This window comes from Caenorhabditis briggsae (genome assembly GCF_000004555.2).
Source record: "Caenorhabditis briggsae complete genome, chrII, whole genome shotgun sequence".
In the NCBI taxonomy this organism is placed as follows: Eukaryota; Metazoa; Nematoda; class Chromadorea; order Rhabditida; family Rhabditidae; genus Caenorhabditis; species Caenorhabditis briggsae.
Window position 1 is genome coordinate 13,459,798 of NC_013486.2, and position 18,734 is coordinate 13,478,531.

The window sequence follows — 18,734 nt, forward strand, 5'->3', positions numbered from 1 at the left end:
TATCTTTCAAAAGAAGTGAGATATATAGGCTCAAAGTGGACGATCCGGGTGTCGTTCTATTAGAGGTTTTACTGTATTGTTTGTATTGTTGTTTGTATTGTATTGTTTGTATTGTTTGTATTGTCTGTATTGTACTGTATTATTTTACATTGACTGTACATATTTTTTAATTTTTTCAGAAACAAAAAAACACAAATGAACAAGAAAAAAACGTACATTTCCAAAACATCCAAATTTTCGATACAATTGAATAAAACCACTCTGGGGAGTTTGAATAAAGGGAATTGATTTTGAGGAAGTTAAAGACAATTGATGATTTTTCGGTTTTCCAGCGCAAATATTCCGAATTTTAAGTAGGCAAAAAGCAAAAACTTCTCGAAAATTCATTTAGGTTCTTTTCTGCGGGAACACCCAAAATCAATAAGTCAGCAAATTCAAATAAGGCGGACAATTACTGACAGCCAGCTGGTGTTCGGTAGAGCGCATTCGGAATAGATGTCCTTTTTTGTGTAAACAAAACATTCACACCATATCTTGAGTCTGGCTCATATGTATACTCGTCGAAAAATCATTACAGTGTCAAGTTTGAGCTAATTTTTCTAGATTCCAATACGAGATATCAAAAATGTGTCAACTGATAAAATACTTGTGGCATTATGATAAACATTTTATTAATTAACAACTTTTTGATATCTTTAACAGGAAACGAGAAAAGTTGGCTCAAAGATAAAAGTTATAAAAATACAGAATGTGCTAGAGATTTCAAGCTTTTTGATTTCCCGACAATAAGGAAAATCTTTCTGAATATTTCAGCTACCTACTACAAAAGTTTTTAATCGAATTGAACGAGTTTGAGCAAAGAGTAAGTCATTTTTCGCTAGCGATGTGTCCACTGCTACCGGTGGAAGAGGTTTTGCAATTCTTCGGCCACTACTGGCAGCCCTACGCGCGCGCACACACATCTTGTGCATTTTGAGCTCAATTATCTCGGAACCTATAAGAGATATCAAAAATTTGCCAACTAATAAAACATTGGTGATAGTATGATAAACGTTTTATCAGCTGGCAAACTTTTCATATCTCTCTAGGTAACCGATATATTTAAGCTCAAACTGTTCATGTAAGGTGGACTACAGTTTTTACGGTATCTCCTAAAAACTTCCAATCGATTTGGATGAGTTTGAGAAAAGATACGAGTAATGCAAGTTCTTGGGAGCGATGTGTCCACTGAGCCATTATTTTCCCCTTCTACTTGGTTGAATGGGTCTACGTGGTCTTGCTGATAGTGGAAAAAAATAGAACACGATGTATTTTTTGTTCGATGCACCTTCCAACCAGTTTTTGTACTCAACAACAACAGATTTATGTATTAGTAATCAGTTAATCAACAAGAAATCAACAATGAGAAAGAGATACAACATATCAGGTTATAAGATGGGAACAAGAAATCAGAATTGTAGACAAATGAGATGCTTTAATTTGATTGGACACGTGTGGAGATCGGTAGAATTCTTTGGGTGCTCATGTGGATGTTCCGTTTCCATTCTCCGCGTTCATCTGTAATTTAGAAAATTATTTCTGACTCCAATTTTCAAAATTACACCTTCTCCATTTCCGCCAGAATGTAGGCCGGTATCTGGTACGTGCCTGCTCCCGCTTTTCGTTGCGAGTTTGGCTCATTTTTCTCGCAGATTGCGAGATTGTACCATTCTTCGAGCTTCTTCTCGATGGCTGCGAGCGTTGGCCGAAGTGTATACTTTGGTGGAAAGACCATTCTGACAGTGCTTCCACGAGCCAATTCAACCCTTTGTTTATCGAAAGCCATCTGGTTTTCTTCTGGAATTATGATTCTTGGGTTTTTGAGGAACAAGAAAATGTTTACTTACCGCTAAGGAAGAATTTTACGGACGGGTGCTCATCGTCTCGAATCCTATTCAACCCCTCGAATATCGACATCTTCTTGACGGATCGTTCTTCTCCGACTGGCTTATGCTCCATAATGAGCATGCACAGGCGGAGCTCGGAGAGCTTGCACCAGATGGTGCTGGGGTCGAGGGCTAAAAAAGGAAGAATATTTTCAGATTAACTAGATTTGTAAGTTTTTGGGCCTGATTTGTAGCGAACGATTGGATGCGAAAAACCTGCAACAGAAAGGTTCTCTAACTTTAAGTCAATTTTTCTCGGCTCCTGCCAAAGATACAGAAGAGTTGTCAACTGATTATTTGTTTATCATATTACCAGAAGTGTTTTATCAGTTGAAACATTTTTATATCTTTCACAGGAACCGAGATAATTGAGCTCAAAGTTGACAGTTTAGGGGACCTTCTACTACAGTTTTTTTGCCGTCATAATTTTTATCATAATCTTAGTATGAATTTTAGGGAAATTTGCAAAATACTCACCAAATGGGTATGGCTTTCGAGCCGCTTCCTGGATTGGTCCAAACAGCTCCCTCCGAACGTCGGCCATCGACATCTTCGTCTTCACGACGATTGTCTTTCTCTCTTGATGATCCGACGACATTTTTTTGATTTTCTGAAAGATTATTGATTGATTTGTTGCTGATTCAAAGTTTTAAATACACATTTTTAATTCGAAACAGCAGTTCAGTCAAAATGGGCAATATATTTTGTGGTTCAAAGGGGCATATGTATTGGAGATTGGAATAAAAATTTTCCATTTTTACAGTTAGGTTAAAAATAGGTTCGAAATATTTGAAAATTTCTGCAAAAATTGACACAAAACTATTTAAGAAACGAAATCATGAGGAAACTGGAGAAAATGGTGGGAAACAATCTTTGTAGACCTGAGAAAGGGTTAAAATCAATCGAAGGGTCCTGCACGGAGCTATTGACTTTTCACCATTTTTTGAATTCTATTGGAAATTCCCTCTCGTGTGTGCGCGCGCACACACCCTGTGTATTTTGGTGGAAGAGGTTTTGCAGTTAGGCCACTTGATTGACGGCCATCCCCTGTTCTCGTGTGCGCGCACACGACTTGCGTTGTGGTGGAGAAGAAGAGGGGGAGGAGAACACGAGAAAGGAGGAAATGAAGGAAACTACGACTCAATTCCAAATATTCATTCATAAAGCGGCTCAAACTGTTCCAATTGATTTCAATTTTTCTGGAAATGATAGCTTGAAGCATGAGCTACATTTCTAGTTGATTTTTGAAGACCGGATTCTTGAGGGATTGTTTGACACCGTAGTTTTTTTTTTTGAGAATTTCCAAATTTTTCTCATGAATCTGATGATAAGAATACTAGATATCAGATATCCTAATTTGTTAAATAGCTCAACAGGCGAATTCTCCAAAATCTTGAACCAATTTGGACCAATTTATAAAGTTATCGTATTTTCTCTAATAGCAGCTCATCCAAACTTCGAGCCAGTTTATCTCAATTCCTGTAAAAAATATAAAATATCTGTCAACTGATAAATTAATTATCATAACATCATCAATATTTTATTATTTGACAAACTTTTGATATCTTTTATAAAAATGAAGAAAATTGAGATCAAATGCGACGTCTTGGATGGACTCCTATATGAAGAACTACGGTATATTTTATGCGCCCTTTAATACTATTCTTGCTTTGATAGTGTTTCTAGTCTGAATAACTATGCAGGTTTATTATTTGAAATCAAATACACAACAGTTATGAAAAATTCCTTTCCAATCCGAAAAGCCCTGAAGATTCTAAAACTAACAAATTCTTTAAAACCGTATTATTGTACCTCGATAAACTCAGGACAAGATTCCGACCTACTTGTATTTCAATGTTTAACTTCCGACCAAAATCTGGCCACAAGCCGTTTTCGGGCAAGTTACGACCAAAACCTGACCAAAATCCATTTAAAAACCATGTTTCAAAGTGTATTTGCAATTTTCCTAATTTTATATTGTATTTTCGCTCCTTAACCGAATTTTTATGTTTTTGTTTCAAAAGTTAATAGCTATTTTACTGATGCTTTAAGCTACCATTCCCACCAATTATCACTTTGATTTGATAGTATGAAGTAAAATTACGGCCCAATCTTTGCAGGCTAAACGCATTTTTTGTTATTTCGCGTTCACACATCGTTCCTCTCCTTCTTCTTCTTCTTCTTCTTACTTACATACACATACACACGCAACGCTAATCGCCTTCTGTTGCCAGCCAACAAACAAGAGGAAGAAGAAGAGGTCTCTATTTCTCTGAGCCTCCACGGCCGCCAGCTGGTGGGCAGTGGCCGAGAAGTGTCAAAACTTCTTCCACCCGGAATTTCCGATAACTTTCAAATGTTCTCAGAAGCTATAGCTCATACCCAAATGCATGAAATTCCATGGAACTTTGATATAGTTGGAGAAAGTCTTCTAACAAACAGTCCTTTCTTATTTTTCTTCGATTTTTCATTACTTTCTTCCATAGGCCATATCGATACATTTGTTGGCCGAGTTTTCGCTATTTGTGGCAAACCTTAAGTTTCAATTATAATTAAAAACTGTGATTTCAAAAAAAAAAACCAAATGTGGTGCATCGATCGATCTTTCTTTCTCATTTTGAATCCAACTCGTTTTCCTCCACCCAAAGGTTAAAAATTTTCAGAAAATCTTCATCAGCGCTCAACTGCAGGAAAAAATGCCATACGACCCAGAAGCCGAAAGTGAGTTTTTTTGTTAAAAACATGTATACCGTAAAACCTTTAATAGAAAGGCTTCTAACTTTAAACTTTAAGCCAACTTTCTAAAGTTTAGGGGCCATTCTATTAAAGGTTTCATGATATAAAATTTCTAACTTCAGTTCGGGATTTGGAGAGAAAAATCCGGGAAGCACAAAGGCAAACGGAGAGGGCTCGTCATGCCTTGCGTGAGCGCGAGGAAGTTTTGAGAGAATGTAAGTCGTTAAAAATCTGAAATTATTGTGACAGCTCGGCTTGTAACTTCTGGTCAGAAATTTGAAGGAATTTTTGACGGATATTGGCCATGTTCTGGTCGAAAGTTGCCCAAAAACGGCTGTAAAGCCGGCCACGGTCAAATTCTGGTCGGAAGATGACAGGTGACATAGTACTAGGTCGGAACCTTGAGATCAACCTCCGATCAGAAGTTGCCAGCGACGCCCGAAAATGGAAGCCTAAACATTTACTTTCTTCAAAACATGATTCAAAAATCTGTGAATCTTTCAGTGGATGAGAGAGCCAATGAAGAGATTCGTGCCGCTCAGCTCGTTCGGAATGGTAAATATCTCCCTCAGCCTGTAGAAATTATCTGTGATTTCCAGACGAGCTCATGCAAGCGAGAGAGCAGTCGAGACAGATGGAGGAGAGAATCGACGATTTCTCCAGACGGATGAAGGAGGAAAACATCGACGTCAGCGAGATGTGCACGAGAGTGAAGGAGGCGGCCCGTGAGTTTTTATTCCAATTAACAAGATTTAAAATTTTCCTTATATATAAAACACTACACGCGTCTCTTGGTCCACCTGTCAGCCTGTGGAATTTTGAAAAGCTTAAAAACGAATATAGGTTTACGTGACCCTTAAATTGAAAGTGAGGAGCGGACCGACTAACCAAGGATTAGATTAAATCGCGCCGTAGGTGCACCAGCTAGTTGATAATATAATAAAAATACATAAAATCGTTTGAAAAACATGGTTAGACCTCAAGAACCAGTAAAAAACATTGAAAAACTGAAATACGGTACTTGAACTTCACGCTCAATTATCTCAGTTCCTGTGAAAAATCTCAAAAATTTGTCAACTGATAAAATACCTGTCGGTTTACGCTTCCTGACGGGGGCTCAACCTCCTGGCTTCCGCCTACTGTATCTTACAATTGAATTTCTAATTTCAAAATTTTCGAGTTTTCGAAGCCACCAAAATAATTTTTGAAAAAATTTCTGAATATTTGACTTTTCAAATGTTCAAAACTTCCAAACTACTGAAGATGGCATTTTTGAAGTTCTGAAATCCGGAGTATGTCAATTTTTGAATTCACGAAGTTTCACATTTCTTGGATTTCTGAATTACTGGACTACTGAAATTTCCGAATTTCGAAACTTTCGAGTTTTTAAAAACATTCGATTTGCGCCCCTCCGGGCTGAAACTTCTGGCTCCCGCCTACATTGCCCGTAATCTTATAGAGGAGTTCTCTTTTCACTTTTTCAGAGACTACTTTCTTATGGTCTATGTATTATTAGGGAATTTAAAAACTCCGAGTTTCGGAAATTAAGAAATCTGGTCAGAAATGAGGAAATTATGGAGTATAGCTTCAAGTATAATCAGTATTTCGAAATTTTGAGATGTTTTAAAAATCCAAGATGGTGAGTTTCTGAATATCCCAATCTAGATTTTCTGAGTTTCCGATATTTCAAATTTCTGAGTTTTCAAATTCACTTTTTGAATTACCAAAGGTTGCTTTCCAAGTATCTAACGCTCGAACTTCAGGTTTTCTGAATTTCCGAACTTAATTTTTTGAAAGTCCTAGAAATTCTAAAGAGTCTCCGAAAAAAAAGGTCGGAAATTCGAAAATTCGGAAACGTGAAAAAAGACCTATAAATGGAGAGACTGGACATCTATCGCTTATAATACCCATAATCATGCAAAAAAGTACCAAATTAGAGCTCCTTTTTTTTCGGTTAACTGGCTTCATATTCAGAACTTCCAGGCACTCTAAAATTCAGAAATTTGAGAACTTGAGAGTCCGAAAATTGGGGTATTCAGAAGCTTGAAATCTCGAAAAGAACACAGTCAGAAAATTTTTTTGTAACTTCGAAAATTTAGAAATTATAAATTTCAAAAATTGGAGTTTTCTCAATTCAAGAATTAGAAAATTCTAAACTCCGAAAGCTTAGAAACTCGGGAATTTAAAACCTGAAAAGTTGGAAAATCAGAAATTCTGTTTTTTTTTTGAAAGTTCTGTGAATAAGAATCTGAGACACTAAGATCTCAGAAATTTTGAAAATTCGGAAAATAAGAAATTCTTCAAGAATAAAATCTTGAAAACTCAAGTTATCCAGAAAGAGCGATATTGTTGCAACCACTTTATACTAAGATTCTGAAGATCTAAAATTCAGAAACTTTCTGAAGTCCTGAGAATGCCTTCCTAGACTCTGAGATTCTGAAAATCTGAAATCCTGAAATATCAAAATTCTGAAAATCAAAAAATCAAAAAATTTCTTTTTTCTTGGTATTCTCTTATTTTCCCCCCGTTTCAAAATAATTTTTTTCGCCCTTTCAAATATTCAAAAGCCAGACTAAAATATCGTTTTCACAAAATCACCTTTTTTTTCAAAAATATCGTGGATGAGAAAATAATTGGGCGGTTAGACGGGGATCACGTAAATATTTCTTCAATATTTTTTCAAAGATTTGCACTATAAAATTAGAAGAACGTCTTCAGAAGACGTGAGAAATAAAATTTCACAAATCAAAATAAACGGGCATTATCTCGCTGCTATTTCGGGTCATCTGTGAAAATTTGGGAAAATTTGGTGTATTCTGGACTTCGCTAGGGTCGTGGAACCGGGAACACCGGACACACGCACACAGACAGAATTTGGTGATTGTTAATAGTAAAGATAGGTTATTTTATGACAAACAATTTATTAGTTGACAAGGTTTTGACATCTCTCGTGAGAGCTGAGATAATTGGGCTCGAAGTGCTCAATTACTCTATTTGCTCTAACAGAAGCCCGTCTTATTATTTTGAGCTTAATTATATCGGTTCCTTTAGAAGATATAAAAAAGTTTTCAACGGATGAATTGTTTATTGTATTAGGTTGGCGGGAAAGTCTTTGTCACTTTTTCAATAGTTTATTTCTCAAAGAAAAAATAACCGAATAATTAATTATATTGTCCATCATTATCAACAACATGTCTCCAACGTTCCCTCAATTTATGGATTCCATTGCGGTAGAATCCAGCCGGGCGTGAGGCAAAGTATTGTTTGAGTGCCGCTTCGACCGCTCCACGGGAATTGAAGCTTCTTCCTTCGAAGGCACGTGTCATATCGCCAAATAACCAATAGTCGGAAGGAGCAAGATCAGGAGAATACGGGGGGTGAGGGAGAACATTCCATCCATATCCCATCAGCTCCTGCTTCACTTGTTTCGAAACATGTGGGCGAGCGTTATCATGTTGATAGTACACTTTCTTGTCTTTCAGGGCCGAACGGTCGACTGCTTTCTTGAGGTTTCGTAGTTGAGTAGTGTAGAGGTCTCCAGTTATTGTTTTGCCCTCGGGCAGAAGTTCCCAGTAGATGGGGCCGTCCACTCCCCACCACACAGAGAGCATAACTTTTTTCGGATGAAGGTCGGGTTTGGGGACATCCTGTGGGCTCTCTCCTTCTCCAACCCACTGGGATTTCCTGTGGTGATATCGTAGAAGACCCACTTCTCATCTCCGGTTATTAGCCGGTCCAGCCATCGATCGCCCGCGTGGAGAGTGAGAAGAGTAATCGAATCGTCGACTCGGCGGTCAAGGTTGGCTTGAGTCAGGTGATGAGGTATGAATCGACCAAAAAGTTTTCTCATTCCAAGAGACTTCAAACCTTCAAGGACTGTGCTATGGTGAACTCCGAATGTGACAGCTAGTTCACGGCTAGATTGAAATGGATCCGATTGCAATGCGTGCTTCAGCTTGTCCAAATCCAACTCACGGGGTCTCCCAGAGCGATCCTTTTCATCGAGCGAGAAGTCATCTTTTTCGAAACGATGGAACCAATTGCGAATAGTATTGTAGTGAGGGGCATGTGTGTTGTACACATTCTTCAAGAAAGTTTCCGAATCCTTCATCGTGGTGTGAGATAGGAAGAGGTAAATCAAAACATGTCTGATGTGAATAGCAGTGGGAACAAACATATCGTTTCAATTACAGATGAGGAGCAGGGAAGGAGATGGGGACTTGTTTATATGGAAGGTTCTTATCACCTTGTTATTCACTAGAGTCGATATCATACACAGCCTCCATATACGAGAACAGTGATTAAACAAACAGAGTGACAAAGACTTTCCCGCCAACCTAATAATATCACCAGTGTTTTATCAGTTGATTAAATTTCAATTGCTTTCGAAAGAATCGAGGTAATTGAGCTCAAGGTGAAGCTTCCATTTCGGTCGGTCAGCTGTGGTTGGCGGTCGGTCGGCGGGCTAAATTTCCAGACCAAATGGTGCCTCAGTTCGACGTGCTCAGTTATCTCAAAAATCTACTCTGAATAAAAATAAAGAAAATATCTCTCGAAAAATCAATAAATAAATTTGAACGAATTCCAGAAAAGAACACAGCTCTCAAGGAGGAATATGAGAAGCTCTCAAATGAGCTGAAGGCTGTCAAAGAAGAATCGTCTCAAGGAAAATAGAAAGAAAATGTCGATTTCCCACCCGTGTCTTGCCTTTTGTGATGTACTTTTCCAATGTTCTCAGTTTTACCACAAATAATAAAAGCTTCATTTTTTTTGCTATTTTCAGTTTTTTTTTAAATTTACTGGATCTCCAATGATTATCTTTGTGATTGTTGTCTCTTGGTTTCTGAATTATCATAATTTTCAGTTTTTAGCTTACACCCTCAAGATGATGCGAGAATACAATAATCCTCGTCAAAAAAAGAAAAGTCCACCTGGTAAGGAAATATTTAAAAAAACAGTTTTTCATAGAAAATCCTTTCAGAGGAACCAATTGTCGTGGATCCAGAACTGCTGAAGAAGCATCTCGAATGCGAGAAGGCGCAAAATAGAAGTGAGTCGATTTCGAAGAAAAAGAAACTCTGAAAAAGCTCTGGGGCTTGGCTGTAAAGTTGAAGAATGATTTAAAAATCATTGAAAATTACCTAAATAAATGTTAAAATGGTCCAAAATTAATCAAAAAATGGTCCTAAATCCATGAAAAATGACCTAAATAAGTGTTAAATGATCCAAAGTTTATAAAAAGAATAGTCCTGAATTCAAGGAAAATAGTCTAAAAATCACGTCCGATATCTATGAAAATTGGATTTTCTACCCCGAAATTTGCAATTTCATACTCGAATTCTGTCATTTTTAGACCTGAAAAAAACCTTTGGAAATCTAAAAATTATAAAAAATGGTCCAAATATTACTAAAAAATGGTTCAAAATGTACTAAAATGATCCGAAAAAGATGGAAGAAAAATGCACAAATCACTTTCAAAATTTAGGAGGACTTAATTTGAAAAATTTGCATTTATGCAATTTTTTAAAAATTCCTGAAGACGGGAAAAAAAATCAGGCGACTTTCAGAAATCGGCAAAAAGCTGAAAAACTAGGAATTTTCAATAAATTCTGTGAATGCAAAGTTTTCAATCTAGGTCTGTTTCACACCCTCCGATCTTTTCAAAGTGATCAGAAACTTGAAAGCCGAGCTCTAAACTCTTGAAAATCGTCAAAACTGCCAAATTTCAACTGAAAGTGCTATATTTCAGTTTTTGCTCTTCGGGCTCAACTGAAAGACGAGGAAGCAGCATGTGGAACAATCAAATATAAGACAAAAGAAACAAACATCAAAATACAATTAAGTAAGTCTTTTTTTTTAAAGTTTTCAAAATTAGGGTATTTTTTTCAGAATTAAGGGAACACCGGAGGAAGCTAGCGGAAACAAGAAAGCAAAGGAAGAGTAAGTGTTTTTTTTTCGAAAAAAAAAGTTGTGTAATTAATAATTTAAGAGGAAGTTGATGAAGCTGTTCGAGAGGCAGAAAAAATTTCATACGAAGTCAGTCTTTTGAGGGACACTCCACGAGAGGAATTGGAACATTGCATCGAAGTTGTCCTTAAAATAGAGGGTGAGTGGTTTTTGAGATTTGGAAAAGTGGATAACGTGAAGCTCAATTATCTCGCTTCCTCCAACAGATATCAAAAACATTTCAACTAATGAATTATTCATCAAAATATCACCAATTTTTTATCAATTGATTAATTTTCGATATCTTTTGAGAGAACCGAGATAATTGAGCTCGAAGTGCAGGCATCGGTCGGGTGCTAGCTGTTTGAAGGTCCAGAGGCAACCAGGCTTGTATGAAAATAAATATTTTTAAATAATGGTTTCAGTGGAGAACGCGATGTACAAAGGAAAGATTGAGATGATCGAAGAAGATCTGGAGGAATGGAAGATGGCTACTGCTCCAGTTGCTCCATTGGAGACGGCTGAATCGACGTCCTTCTCTGCTATAGATTCTACTATGAATGCTTTCTCCATCAGCTCGTCCGAGCTCAATAGAAAATTGTACACTGATTGGCCCATCTATACTTGATTGTTTCAATAAACCGTTTTTTTTTTCAAATCACACCTTTTTTTGAACTATTGGATCTTAACTTCCAATTCTCATTATCTCTAGTTGCCCAATTAATTATCTTTGATCAATTGCTTTTCAAGATTTCACTAAAATGCCAAAAACCAGGAGTCAGCAGCCTAAAGTGGCTGGAAAAGGACCACGTAAGAAAACCCCAAAGAATTTTGAGCCCTTTATCAAAAAAATTTTTCAGTAGAAGACCCTATCCAAATCTCAAGGAAGCTGGTTAGAGCTCATCTTCTAGCTGTCAAGCATCAGAAAAAAAGTGAGTTGATTGATTTGTTAATTTAAAAATGTAGCAAATTTCAGTTCTGCGACTTCGTACTGTTCTCGGCCATCATAGGCTTCAGTATGACAGTGCGTTTTTTAGAATGAAAAATATTGATGAAGAAATGGAGAAGAGTGAGTCTATTGTTAGGTGTAAAACCTGTTATAGAAGGGCTCCTTCCATTTTAACTTTGAGACAACTTTCTCGGTTCCCGTCAAAGATAGAGAAAAGTTGTCAACTGAAGAAATGATTATCACAATATTAGAAACATCTTATCAGTTAACACATCCTAGATATCTTGCATAGGAATAAGTATAATTGAGCTCAAACTTGACAATGTGAAGGCCCTTCTATCACAGGTAGGCGTCACCGCGCTCTACTGCAAAAATTATGTTAATAAACCTTTTTCAGAGCGCCTGGACCATCCAGAAGAAATGATCAAAATTCGGAAAGCACAGCATGGTGAGAGCTTTGATTTTAACCATCAATTCAGAAGAATTCTTTCAGATAAGGTAGAAAAAGCGATTCAATATGCCGCTGAATTGGAAACTCGAGCTGCCATAATGGAAACAGTCAAGGAAAAACAAGACGTGCAACTCCAGCAGATCAATGAGCAATTGAGAAAAACAGAGGGTGAGTTTGTTTGAGCTTCATTATCTCGGTCCCTATGAGAGATATCAAGAATCTGTCCACTGGTAAAATATTGCTGACATCATGATAAACAATTTACTAGTTGACAAATTTTTGATAGCTTTTGAAGGAGTCGAGAAAAATTCGCTCAAAGTTGAAAGTGGTACTTCAATCACTTTATGGTACTTATCTTTGAACTCCATTATATCGGTCTTTGCGAAAGATTTCAAATTTTTGTCAACTGATAAAAGGCTGGTGACATTATGATAAACATTTTAATAATGGACGAAATTTTGGTATCTTTTGCAGCAAACGAGATAATTGAGATTGAAGCTCAAGAATAGGGACATAGCCTAGGCGATTTGCCCTGACCCTGACCGACTTGTTTTTCGAACATTCTAGTTTTACCGGAATAATGTCCATAGCTTGCCCAATAGTACTGCCCCTCTTTCCTAAAATATGGGCTCCCAATTTGTCTACCAAATCAAAAAAAAACTTTTTTTCAGAGGAGAATCTAGAACTTCAACAGAAACTGGTGGCATTGAGAAGAGAACTGGTTGAGGCTAGACGACAGAGAAAGCAGAATCAAAGCTGAAAAAACTATTTTTTTAAATTTCACATTTCACAATTCCTTTACTAGTCTGTGTCATTTCACAACCGCATTCCTAGTCATAATAAATCTAATTTTTTTCTTTTTTTTTGAACGAATTTCATTTTTTGAAAATCACAATCCATCGCTTTTCTTGCGGTTTCTATTACCTTATATTTAAAGATTAGATTGATGTCCCGGGTATTTGATGCCTCTATTTTTCAGTTTTCCAACAACAAAATGGACAATATTGAACATCGGGAGCGTGGTAAGTCGATTTTGAATTATTTTCGAAAATTCAAAACAACTTCGAATTCCAGTCGAAGCCCTGCAGCACGATTTTCTTTGGCAAGATGCCATGTTCAGGGAAATGGAATATCGTAAAGAAAAAACCAATAGCGAAATTGAGAAACGTGTGTTTTTTTTTAATTTAGAGCTGAAAAAAAAGTATTTTTGCTCTGTTTTCAGGCATAGAGTGGCATGAGAATGAATTGAAGAAGGTTCGAATAGAGCGCGAGGGTTAGTTTGATGAATTCAGTATAGTTTCATTTAAAAATAATTTCTAGAAAAAGTCAACTATGGCATCTGGTATGCGGCCGAGCTGAAGCAGAGACTGGAAATCATGGAGCGAGTCCAGCAGAAGCAAAAGACGGAATTTGAGAAGATCAAGAAGAACGGTGACGTCGTTATTGGTAATTTTTTGTTTGGAAGCACTAGAAAAGATAGAATGGTCCACCTAACTTTTAACTTTGAACTCAATTATCTCGGTTCCTATGAGAGTTGTCAAAAAGTGATCGACTGACAAAACACTTGTGATATAATAATTAACATTCAGTTAGTTAACAACTTTTTGATATCTTTTGCAGGAAATGAGATACACGGACTCAAAGTGAACACGTCGGCGCTTGCCAGCTGAGCTTCGCGTTCGGCTGCCGTTCTCTTAATTTTGAGCTCAATTATCTTAGTTCCTATAAAAGATATAAAAAATCTGTCAACAGATAAAATATTTATCATAATATCACCAAAATTTTATCAGTTAACATATTTTTGTTATCTTTCGCAGGAAATCAGATATATGGACTTAAAGTTGACGGTTCGAGGGGCTCTCGGGGTTTCCCACAGATCTCAAGTTGATTCATTGGACCTGAAAATTACTTCTTGAATTCCAAATATTGAATTATTTTCATATAACCGATACTTCCGACCTCGTAGCACAAATTTTCTCCCATTTTCAGCTGAGAACGTCAACCTGGAACGAGCAATTGCTCGTAAGAAAGATGAATTGAGATTTGCAAAACGGGAAACAGAGGAAATCAACAGAAAGAGAATTGATGTTGCCAATTGATGTTCGATTTTTCATATGATCTTTTTTGTATATGTTGTTCTGTTGTTTTTTTCTCAAGTTTGTGTCATTTCACAACCGCATTCCAAGTCTAAATAAACCTAAATTCACTTTTTTATTAGTTTAATTTTTTAATCACTATCAATTGATTTTTTTGCGATTTATATTACCTTATTAAGCTTGTAGTTTTTGGGTCATTGATACCCTATTCTTCAGCTAACCATCAAGAAAAATGGACATGGACAACAATTTCCGAAGAGAACAGGCACAGAGTGAGTTGATTTTAATACTTTGAAAATTTAAAAAGCTCGAATTTCAGTCAGAGGACTGCAGCGCGAACTCGATTGGGAAAAGGACATGTCCAGGGAGATGGTTTATCGTAAAGGTGAAACTGACAGCGACATTGAGAGACGTAAGAATTTTCCAGCTGTAAAAACACTGATTTTTTTCAATTTCAGATCCGGAGAGACATGCCAAAACTCTGGAAAAAGTTCGTAGGGAACACGAGGGTTAGTGAGTTATTGAATTTGTTTACTTTTCATTGAAATATTTAAGAAAAAGTCAACGCATCCATCATATATGCTGCCGAGCTCACTAGAAGAGTTGAGTGCCTGGATAGGATAGAGGAAAAACAGAAAAGTCAACTTGAGATCCTCAAGAAAGCCGAAAACGCTGTTATTGGTTAGTTTTGTTTTGAAGCGCTAGGAAAAGATACAATGGCGAGAAGTGGTGAGGAGAATTTTTTTTTTTTGAACATACCTACGGTACATAACTTTGTTCAAAATTACTCGATTGACTTGAAATTTTGCATGGAAATAGCTGTAAAATCCAAAAACATAAAAATCGGTTTTTTGAAAATTTCTCACTTTCAGAATTTTCAGAGCAGTTTCAGATGTAACAGTGGTCAGAGAATTCAAAAAAAAAACTTTTTTCCAGAATTTTGGAAGTCGGGCTCTCGAGTTATGATGCTCAGAGCACAAAGGGTATATGTCGGCATTTTTGCCATAACTCAACTGAAAATTTATTTTTGATGCTCAAAATTACACAAATGATGTGTTTTGAGTTGTTTATCAAGTTTTAACGAATTCGGAATTGACAATTTTCAACTGAAAATATTCCCTATTGGCCAGTAGTTTAGATTCAAAATAGCCCCCCCCCCCAAACTTCCCGCAATTTTCAGCCGAGAACACCACCCTGGAACGGAAAATCGCCAGTCTAAAGTATGAGTTAAGAATGACAAGCAGCAGAAAAAGAGCACATGCTGACAATTGATATTTGAATTTTCATATAATCTTTTTTTGTATATGGAATCATTGAATTTTTCCGAACCTGCTTTTTCTGTTGTTTTTTGACTGTGTCATTTCTCTACTTTTTCCCAATCTCAATAAATCTAAATTCACTTTGTTTTATAAATTAGATGTTTGATTACTATGAATCGTTGTTTTGCGATTTTCAGTACCTCTTAAAGAAAGTAGTTTCCGGTCATTAATGCCCTAAATTTTCAGATTTTCATTTAAAAACGATTTTCGACGAGAACAGGAGCATAGTGGGTTTTTTTAATTTGAAAAATCTTAAATTCGAATTCCAGTAAAGTTCGGGAAGAGCATGAGGGTTAGTGAGTTGTTGAACCTAGTTGATTTCATTAGAATATGAATTTTAAGAAATGGTCAACGCATCCATTGTCTATGCCGCCGAGCTCACGAGGAGAGTGGAAATCATGAAGAAGGTGGAGGGGAAGCAGAAGGAGCAACTTGAGAAGATTCAAGAAGTCGTAGACGTTGTTTTTGGTAAGTTTTCGTTTGGGAACACTAGAAAAAGATATAGCACTGAAAAAAATGTGCCGTACCAGCTGAAAATACAGTGCGTTTGACATTTATACGGTCACCCTAATTTTGGAGTATAACAGAATAACCGATGGAAACATGTATTCGGTGACTACAAAATCGGATTCAAGACCTCAAATTACATATCCTTGATAGTTTTCATATTGATACCAACAAAACTGGCAAGATTAGGCCACCTTGACTGAAAAACATCTTTAGGGAACTACTTGATGAGTGTTACACTTACCTAAGCTTAATAATTAGATCCTTTGGGCCCTGAATCTAACTATCTCACTTGGTCTACGACATGTCGCTGGTGGCACTCTTTGCTCACCTCACTCTACTCACAGGGCGCGTCTTCACTTCTCAATACTTAGTTACTCATTAGGGACTGCAGAGGTCCAGTTGCCTCCCTAGAAATCCTCAATAATTCTCAATAATTCTCAATAATTCTCAATACCTGCGCGTCTTACCTGGAACTTATCCCAAAAATCCTTACTTAAACCTCCTAAAGATGGGTTATTCTTCCCCCTACCTAAGAATGCATCAAGGCTAGAGGGCTAAACCTACGTGGTGGATCTACTACTCAGCCATCCTATGGAGACTACACTCACTGCTACCAATAAGAGTTCATGGATATGAAATAGGTTTATTCTCTAATCTTAGGTTTGGTTTAGGGGAAAAGGGCGACTTGTGCCCTGTACAAAAGAATAAGGTGTAATCGTGACTTTAGGGTTACATGAATGGGCTTATATACAAACGGGGAATAAATGGAATTTGGGGCGGGGTTAATAAATGATGACAAATAAAATGATGGGGATATGAGGAATTTAATAACAGACGGTGGATAACTTGGAGACCGCTGCCTGGAGCTTCTGTAGCCGTGGGGGCGATGGACTCGTCATTGGAATCTGGAATGATTCAGGATTTAGAGGCTGTAGAGAGACTGGAGGTTTAGAATCTCTATCTTGATCTCCTAGAGCCAATATGTCACCTGAGAGAATGGTATTTCATGACTCTTGGGGGGGCAAAGGCCAGAAAGAAAGACATGTCATGGCTCTAAGGAATCAGACTAGAAACAGTAGAACTGACTATATGGGGCATCGAGTAATAAGGGTCTTGCAGACCCTTACAACAGTTTAGATTTGAAATATGCACAAATCACTCTAATTTTGAGCCGAGAACGCCAATCTGAAACCAAAAAATTGCTCGAATGAAAGATGAAATAAGGTTTGCGAAACGAGAAGGAAAATAAGGCAACAGGAAGAAAACTGACGATTAATCTTGGATTTTTCGTATGATCTTTTATGTACATTCATTTTTTGTTACTGACGATTTTTGCAAGCTGGTGGTTCCATAATAAATTACGACCTTCTTAATGTGTGTTGTTCCTTTTTTTATTGTCTCTAATTATTGGTTAAAAGCCAATTCCATTCCTTTTCTTGCAACATCTTCTCCATTTTTTTTGGATTTTCGAACTTTCCAGATATTCTACCGAAGGAGCAATGACCGATGAGCAAAACAGGCGGAGTGAGTTGAATTATCAAGAGAAAATTATTTTCAAATCTAATTTTTCAGTTACTCTCCTTCAACGAAAACTTCGACTCGCAACCGGATTATTAAAACGTTTTGGAAACGTGAAAACTGTTGAGAGCGCGGTTGAAGAATGGGAAAAGAAGCATGAGGGAAATATGAACGAAGTTCGAAGAAAACGAAATGGTGAGAAATTTATTTATTGTTTCAAATATTTTATTTGAAAAAAATTTTAGAGAAGGTGGACAGTGCCATCCTGTATGCGGCAGAAATGGAAAAAAGGGTGGAGTCATTGGAAAGAAATGATAAGAAACAGAAGGAGCAGTTTGAGAAGTTTGAGGAAGTATTGAAAGTTTTGGAGGGTGAGTTTTGACTTCCATAGTGCAAAATGTTCAAAAATCTTCAGTAAAACCTGTTATAGAAAAGCACCCGATCTGCTAACTTTCAGATGGTTTTTCTCAGTTTCTGTCAATTTCTTTGCCCGTTTTCGGTGATTGTACTCCTTGACGCGTTTCTCGACAGAAATGCATCATTTAATAAAATCGAATTTTTTCTAAAACTTTCAAATATTATAAATTATATTCCAGATGAGAATGTGAAGTATGAAGAGAAGATTAAAATGATGCAGAAAAGTTTGAGGGCAGCAAAACTCCAGAAAAAATCAGCAATGTGATAAATTGAGAGAGATACCGTAATATCTGTAATAGAAGGGCTCATAACCGTTAACTTTGACCGTTTTTATCTCCATTCCTGTCGAAGATATGAAAAAGTTGTCAACTGATAAAACAGTTCTGATATTTTGAAAAACATTTTGTCAGTTGATCACTTTTTGATATCTTTGACATGAACCGAGATAAGTTAGAGCAAAGTTGATAGCTTGCGGGATCTCTTCTTCTTTATTATTTACGCCCAATTTCCCACACCTTCATTTATGTGTGAATTTGTCTTTGTTGTCTATTTCTCTCGCTTTTTTTTCTGTTTTTTCAACTTCAACCTTGTGATCCATTAAATTTATTATTATCCCATTCACTTCTCTATTCTCCCCTTCTGAGATTAGATATGTCATAAAAATAGAGCATAGAAGCCCGCTCTATACGTGCACTTTGAGCTCAATTATCTCGGTTTGTCCAAAAGATATCGAAAAGTGAAAATGTTTGTCTAAATCTCACCAACATTTTATTAGTTAACCAATTTTTGATATTTCTCATTGGAACCGAGATAAATGAGTCTAAAGTATGAACGCGTTTTGCATCCATCTGGTACTGTCTATTCAGA

The 18,734-nt window shown here is 36.8% G+C and overlaps 5 protein-coding genes across 5 annotated transcripts in view; 4 read left to right on the forward strand and 1 right to left on the reverse strand.

Moving 5' to 3' along the window:
• Positions 1 to 1,521: 1,521 nt before the first annotated feature.
• Positions 1,522 to 2,523, reverse strand: CBG21369 (the record flags this gene model as incomplete). Its single annotated transcript, XM_002646909.1, has 4 exons — positions 1,522 to 1,557; positions 1,604 to 1,836; positions 1,887 to 2,057; positions 2,403 to 2,523. The coding sequence occupies 4 exons, from the start codon at positions 2,521 to 2,523 to the stop codon at positions 1,522 to 1,524; spliced, it is 561 nt and encodes a 186-aa protein (XP_002646955.1).
• Positions 2,524 to 4,621: 2,098 nt separating this feature from the next.
• CBG26183 lies at positions 4,622 to 11,235 on the forward strand (the record flags this gene model as incomplete). The annotated part of the gene is made up of 13 exons (XM_045242904.1): positions 4,622 to 4,646; positions 4,784 to 4,863; positions 5,166 to 5,216; positions 5,241 to 5,386; positions 6,636 to 6,678; positions 6,832 to 6,877; positions 9,303 to 9,344; positions 9,533 to 9,595; positions 9,643 to 9,711; positions 10,411 to 10,503; positions 10,551 to 10,601; positions 10,651 to 10,767; positions 11,033 to 11,235. 13 exons carry the CDS (start codon positions 4,622 to 4,624, stop codon positions 11,233 to 11,235), a joined length of 1,029 nt encoding a protein of 342 aa, XP_045100416.1.
• Positions 11,236 to 11,368: 133 nt separating this feature from the next.
• Positions 11,369 to 12,767, forward strand: CBG21374 (the record flags this gene model as incomplete). Its single annotated transcript, XM_002646910.1, has 6 exons — positions 11,369 to 11,417; positions 11,468 to 11,539; positions 11,584 to 11,676; positions 11,954 to 12,004; positions 12,050 to 12,175; positions 12,679 to 12,767. 6 exons carry the CDS (start codon positions 11,369 to 11,371, stop codon positions 12,765 to 12,767), a joined length of 480 nt encoding a protein of 159 aa, XP_002646956.1.
• A 234-nt stretch (positions 12,768 to 13,001) lies between these two features.
• CBG21375 lies at positions 13,002 to 14,106 on the forward strand (the record flags this gene model as incomplete). The annotated part of the gene is made up of 5 exons (XM_002646911.1): positions 13,002 to 13,029; positions 13,082 to 13,174; positions 13,230 to 13,280; positions 13,328 to 13,453; positions 13,997 to 14,106. 5 exons carry the CDS (start codon positions 13,002 to 13,004, stop codon positions 14,104 to 14,106), a joined length of 408 nt encoding a protein of 135 aa, XP_002646957.1.
• A 229-nt stretch (positions 14,107 to 14,335) lies between these two features.
• CBG21376 overlaps positions 14,336 to 18,734 on the forward strand; it is a gene marked incomplete at both ends in the record, with an annotated part of 5,641 nt that continues 1,242 nt past the window's right edge. Inside the window, 8 exons of the mRNA XM_002646912.1 lie at positions 14,336 to 14,375; positions 14,423 to 14,515; positions 14,562 to 14,612; positions 14,659 to 14,784; positions 15,765 to 15,890; positions 17,505 to 17,645; positions 17,696 to 17,821; positions 18,047 to 18,128. Of these exons, the coding sequence (XP_002646958.1) occupies positions 14,336 to 14,375; positions 14,423 to 14,515; positions 14,562 to 14,612; positions 14,659 to 14,784; positions 15,765 to 15,890; positions 17,505 to 17,645; positions 17,696 to 17,821; positions 18,047 to 18,128 (785 nt within the window). The remainder of the gene's footprint in view (positions 14,376 to 14,422; positions 14,516 to 14,561; positions 14,613 to 14,658; positions 14,785 to 15,764; positions 15,891 to 17,504; positions 17,646 to 17,695; positions 17,822 to 18,046; positions 18,129 to 18,734) is intronic.